Consider the following 6,381-nt stretch of genomic DNA (forward strand, 5'->3'; position numbering starts at 1 on the left):
CGTTGCTGTGAGTCAGTATCGATCGCCCAAGTTCGACGTGTGCGTCTACGCCGGTGATAACTACTGCGAGAAGTACAACATGACAATGGGTGAATACTTGCTGTCCGAGTACGACATACCGTCGGGCAAAGCGTGGGTTTGGGCCGGCGCGGTCTACCTCATCTTTGTCAACGTCTTTTTCGCCGCAGTGTCGAGTTTAATCCTAGAGTACAAGCGCTACGACGTCTCTGCTGGAGCTGCAGTGGTGGCATCGAGTACCGAAGACAAAACTACTAGCGCTCAAGCTGAAGAGGGACAACAGCAGCAAGAAGCAAGCTATATCAAGGTGTCCACTCCACGGTCATCCCCCAATGCAACAGTACCCGACGAAGAAATCCCTGCCGACGTTGTCGTCCTAAACCTCCACGACGACCAAGAAAAAATGTTCGTGCCTGTCACGGTCGCATTCAAGGACCTATGGTATTCCGTGCCTCATCAAAAGCACGCGACCATCGACTTGCTCAAGGGGATCAGCGGCTACGCACTGCCAGGAACTATGACAGCACTCATGGGTTCGTCCGGTGCTGGCAAGACCACACTCATGGACGTCATCGCTGGTCGCAAGACGGGAGGCACCATCCGCGGCGAGATCTTGATCAACGGATACCCCGCCACAGAGCTCGCCATCCGCCGCTGCACGGGCTACTGCGAACAGCAAGACATCCACTCGGAAGGAGCGACGATCCGAGAGGCGCTCACGTTCAGCGCTTTCCTCCGCCAAGACAGCAGCGTGTCGGAACGCGCCAAACTCGCGTCTGTCGAAGAGTGTCTCGATCTACTGGACATGCGTGCCATCGCCGACCAGATCATCCGAGGACGCTCACAAGAGCAAATGAAGCGTCTGACCATCGGCGTGGAGCTTGCGGCGCAACCCAGTGTGCTGTTCCTGGATGAACCTACAAGCGGCTTGGACGCACACTCAGCCAAGGTCATTATGGACGGCGTGCGTAAGGTGGCGGACAGCGGCCGCACCGTCGTGTGCACGATCCACCAGCCTTCGTCCGACGTCTTCTTCCTGTTTGACAGTTTACTGCTGCTAAAGCGCGGTGGTGAGATGGTGTTCTTCGGCGAGTTGGGCAACACTGAGCCAGGTGATCGCGAGTGCAGTCACCTGATCGACTACTTGGAGGCCATTTCGGAGGTTCCGCGACTACCGGAAGGTCAGAACCCGGCGACGTGGATGTTGGAGTGTATCGGCGCTGGAGTGGCGGGTGCAGGTGAAAAGCCACTGACAGACGCCGCTGCAAACGTGGATTTCGTGCAGCACTTTCGCGAGAGTGCGGAGCAGCAGACGCTGTTGGATGGACTAGCTCAGCCTGGCGTGACGTCGCCCGCACCTGACCGACTACCAGAGTTGGTGTTCACGAACAAGCGTGCTGCCAGTTCGATGACACAGCTTCGCATGCTGGTGTCCCGGTTTCTCACGATCTACTGGCGTACGCCGTCGTACAACATGACGCGCTTTCTGACATCTCTCATTCTGGGTATTGTTTTCGGTCTGGTGCTGGTGAACGGAAATTTCACGACGTACCAGGGTCTCAACGCAGCGGTCGGTGTCATCTTCATGACAACGCAGTACAATGGCATTATCGCGTATGTGGGGACACTTCCGTTCACAGGACACGAGCGCGAATCATACTACCGTGAACGGGCATCGCAGACGTACAACGCGCTTTGGTACTTTGTCGGCGCCACCGTCGCAGAGATCCCGTACGTCTTCGGCAGCGGCTTCCTGTTCACGATTTTCTTCTATCCGCTGTTGGGGTTCTCGTCGTTCACGATATGGTTGATCTACTGGGTCAATCTGTCGCTCTTCATCCTCATGCAGACATACATCGGACAGCTCGTCATCTACGCGCTGCCAACGGTGGAAGTGGCCGCCATTGTGGGCGTGCTGGTCAACGCCATCTTCCTGTTGTTTGCCGGCTTCAATCCTCCTGCTGGCTCCATTCCATCCGGGTATCAATGGCTATCCTACATTTGTCCGCAGCGGTACACGTTGTCTATCTTGATTTCGATCTTGTTCGGTGATTGCCCAGAGGACCCGACGTACGACGAAGCCACGCAGTCGTACATCAACGTCCGCTCGGAACTTGGTTGTCAACCCGTGGCGAACGCCCCGCTTTCGATCGGCCACACGACGGTGAAGGGATACATGGAGGACGTGTACAAGATGAGGTACGATGACATCTGGAACCACTTCGGCTGTGTCTTCATCTTTCTCATCGTCTTTCGACTGCTGTCCCTGCTAGCACTTCGATACATCAACCACCAGAAGAAGTAAGCAACATAAAACGCATTTCCATCCGCACACCAACGTCGATCTAACAGCACCGCGCTCTGAGCATTCATAAATATTTGGACATGTACGGTCCATCAATCTCGTAACCCAGTTTGCGGTAGTAGTTGCGCGTGCCAACTCCAGCGATAACCACGAGCTTGTCCGATCCATGCTCTTCGTATGCAATCCGCTCCGCTTCCTCCATCAACAGTGTTCCAAAGCCCTGGTGCTGGAACTTCGTCGGGTCTCGCGCGTGCAAAGGAACCGACGACCCATACACGTGGAGCTCGCGCACGATCGAACACCCTGGCTGAATTTCATCGCGGAACGAAGCTACACTGGCCTGGCGGAGTCGCAGCAGACCGATGAGAATGTTTTGCTGCGGGTCTTCATACGAGAGGAACGTCTCCCAGCCGCCATTAGCCACGTAATCCCGCCGCACAAGCTCCACTTGATCCGGTACGCTCTGATCGTGAATACCCTTGATGCCGACCTCACGCGTACGTACATCATTGCACACAAGTCCGAGATCGCGCATTCTTGCGAGCGCCAACTCACGCAGGTTACCATGCTCCACGCCAGACGTCACGAGTGGCATGGGGATGTCTCGCTGCACGCGGTATACGCGCGTCCAAGGCGGGACAAGGGCAAGCAACCGCGCCATTAAGTCCACCAAGTCCTCGGGCGAGTAGTTCTTGTACGCGCCCGTCTTCCAAAGCTCATACAGCCCCGTCCCGCGGATCACCAGCGTCGGGTAAAGCTTGAGCCCGTCGCTTCTGAACCGCGGGTTCTCAAAGAACTCGCGAAAGCCCGCGAGGTCGCGCTCCATGCCCATATTCGGGAGGTCCGGCATCAAGTGGGCAACGATCTTGAAGCCACAGTCCTTGGCCAGTTGAAAGCAGTGCGAGACGGCGGCCACTGTATGTCCGCGGTTCGTGTCGCGCGCCACGTCCTCGTAAACGCTCTGCACGCCGATCTCAATCCGCGTGCACCCATAGCGCAGCATGTCGTGCAAGTGCGGCTTGAGACAATAGTCCGGCCGGGTCTCGATGGTGATGGCCGTGCACTTGGTGGAGCTCTGCTCCGAGTACCTCACGGCTTCCGCAACGCTGGCGGACGCGTGGCCCGACAGAGCATCGTGCAAGCTGCGGATGAAAAAGTCCCGGTAGCGCGTGTCCAGCGACAAGAAGGTGCCGCCCATGACGATGAACTCCACTTTATCCACCGAGTGGCCGAGTCTCTTGAGCTGCGCGACGCGGTGTCGCGTCTGCAGTGCAGGGTCGTAGCGAGCTCGAATGGCCCGCATGCTGGTAGGTTCGTAGCCCGTGTACGCCTGCGTCGAGTACTCAAAGTCCGAGTCCGGTCCGCCCGGACAATAGACGCAAATGTTGCCGGTCATGGCAATGTGCGGACAGCGGTGAGGCTTGCACATAACGGCCTGGAAAATGCACACACCAATTAGTCTCAGGTGTCATTTCTGAGCTGGGGAAACTCAAATGTTGCAGTTGAATAGCGTCTAAAGTGTTGCAATTTACCACGACGGCGATGCCAGACGCCGTGCGCACGGGTTTGGCCTTGAGGAAGGGCAGCAGTCGGTCCCTATAGTCCTCGGGCACGGCCGAGATGATGTCCACGAGTTTGGGCATCGACGGCAGGCGGAAGCGCTTGGCCACGTCGTTCTTGAGGCGCGTCATGTTGACGGGCTCCTGCGCCTCGAAGGCGGCGATAAGCGCGTCCACGATGCCGGCGATGGCCAGCACGTAGCCGCTCGCATTGGTGTCGGCCATTATGAATGGATACTATTGGGTCCGATGGGGTACACACTACTACGGGTCAGTGCGAATGCACAACCACGTATTTAGAGGGAAAGGCGCGTGTTGAATGAAAAGATCAGCAATTGCATAAACGGTATGGATAGTCGTTTGCTTTCGTTGCCTAGCTGCAACAATCGGCAGCAAACACCATCTTAGCGACGCCTAGAAACGATACTCCGGGTACGGTCCGCGAGACCGGCCGACGTGGTGGTAGCCGACCATGCCTTCGTACGCGATGCCGCCGACGGCGCCACCCAGAATGGGGGCCACGAGCGGGACCCAGAAGTAGTAGTGGTTCAACGAGAAGACGTGTGAGCCCCAGCCCATGGTGAGCATGAGGAGGCGAGGCCCGAGGTCGCGAGCGGCGTTGATGGCCAGACCCGTGTTCACGGCGAAACCCATGGCGATCGCGCTCACGAGAACACCGACAGCGGCCGGAACGGCGCGGCGGCCGATGGGGCGATTGTGCTGATCCAGGAGCGCCAAGAGACCGAGGATCAGCACCGCAGCAGCAAAGAACTCGGTCAGGAAGCACGTGAAGTTGCCCACGTTCGCGTGCGGGTACGTGGCGAAAATGGCGTGGCTCGTGGTGCGGTCGGGGTCCACCTCGTTGAGCAACGGGCGATAGAGGATGTAGACCACGAGAGCCGACACGTAGGCGGCAACGGTCTGCACGAGGATGTAGATCGGGACCTTCTTCCACGGGAACATTTGAATGACGGCGAGCGCCACAGTGATGGTCGGGTTGAGGTGGGCGCCGGAGACGCCACCGCCGACCGAGATGCCGAGGAAGTAGGCAAAGCCCCACGCCAGAGCGACGGTCACGAAGCTGCCGGCACTGCCCTCGCTCAGGGTGACTTGCGCCGTGCAAGCCAGTCCGAAGACCACGCAGACGAAGGTGGCGAGGAATTCGGCCATCAACTGCTTGGCGAATGGGCTCTTGACTTGGTACGGGGCGTACGACACGTCCTCCACCTGGGCGTGAGAACTCACAACTGTGGAGAGTCCGTCGTTGGCTTCCAACTCGACGTAGTCTCCGTCGTTCTTCTGGTAGGCGCCGGGTGACATCTTGCAAGGTGAAGTGGAGAAGGTAGAGAGAGGGACTCACGAGACTTGTACTGAGGAAATTGAAAAATGAGCTCTACCGTGGCGACGGAGTCTCTCGAATCGAGAGTCTGGATTGGAGTGCACACTACGGCAACGCCTGCCAGTGGTGACGTTGGAGAACGCTCGAGAACACGAAGCCTGTCGGTGACATTGGTACGCAGCGCGCCGACCATGGGCAGTGCGAGTTTGGATCGCTGGAACGCAAGCTGAAGGGCGGGCTATCCAAAGGGAAACTTCAAGATCGGCGGTGGGGCATGCACGCGCGCAGACAAGCAAAGACACGACCTACTATGTAGCGTAGCGGGCTACCAACGAGGTCACTTGCTGCCGACTTTTACTTGGTTCGCTACAGTGTGCCGTCAACAGCCTCGCGACTTGTCGTTCAGGCATTGCAAATCGGGTCGAGAAATGCTTATGCCATTGCAGTACGCCGTGGACCGGCGGCACTTGCTGCTGCGTGTCTTGCCGCCAGACGCCCGCGTTGGGTTCGCGTGGATCCACAGCAACTCGCGTCGCGAATGTACAAAAGAGATGAGGCTGATAACCACCGCATTGATGGAAAAGGGAATCCGGTGTATTGTGTGGACTTGCACGAACGATCAGGGCGTGCGGTGATCAGAGTGTACAGTAACCAACCCCACAGCGCGCTAGTTCCTGTTGTTAGCGAAATTATACCAGCTCCTACTCATTCACAACAAAGCAAAAAAATTTCACCGTGTTTATCAAACCGTTGCTGTGTGTGTGTGTGAATCAACCACTCTCAGCCTCCTCGACTCGGGTACCACCATCGATGGCACATATTGGCGGTCCATTGTTACCTTCACTCTGATCGTTCGTGCAAGTCCACATAATACACCGGATTCCCTTTTCCATCAATGCGGTGGTTATCAGCCTCGTCTCTTTTGTACATTCGCGACGCGAGTTGCTGTGGATCCACGCGAACCCAACGCGGGCGTCTGGCGGCAAGACACGCAGCAGCAAGTGCCGCCGGTCCACGGCGTACTGCAATGGCATAAGCATTTCTCGACCCGATTTGCAATGCCTGAACGACAAGTCGCGAGGCTGTTGACGGCACACTGTAGCGAACCAAGTAAAAGTCGGCAGCAAGTGACCTCGTTGGTAGCCCGCTACGCTACATAG

At 57.4% G+C, this 6,381-nt stretch overlaps 1 protein-coding gene across 1 annotated transcript; it reads right to left on the reverse strand.

The window, feature by feature from the left end:
• Window positions 1-2,387: 2,387 nt before the first annotated feature.
• KRP23_8248 (Elongator complex protein 3) lies at window positions 2,388-4,107 on the reverse strand (the record flags this gene model as incomplete). The annotated part of the gene is made up of 2 exons (XM_067893665.1): window positions 2,388-3,758; window positions 3,856-4,107. The coding sequence occupies 2 exons, from the start codon at window positions 4,105-4,107 to the stop codon at window positions 2,388-2,390; spliced, it is 1,623 nt and encodes a 540-aa protein (XP_067743173.1).
• Between the last annotated feature and the right edge of the window lie 2,274 nt (window positions 4,108-6,381).

Source organism: Phytophthora ramorum (assembly GCF_020800215.1).
Source record: "Phytophthora ramorum isolate Pr-102 chromosome Unknown Phyram_PR-102_s0007, whole genome shotgun sequence".
Taxonomy (NCBI): domain Eukaryota; phylum Oomycota; class Peronosporomycetes; order Peronosporales; family Peronosporaceae; genus Phytophthora; species Phytophthora ramorum.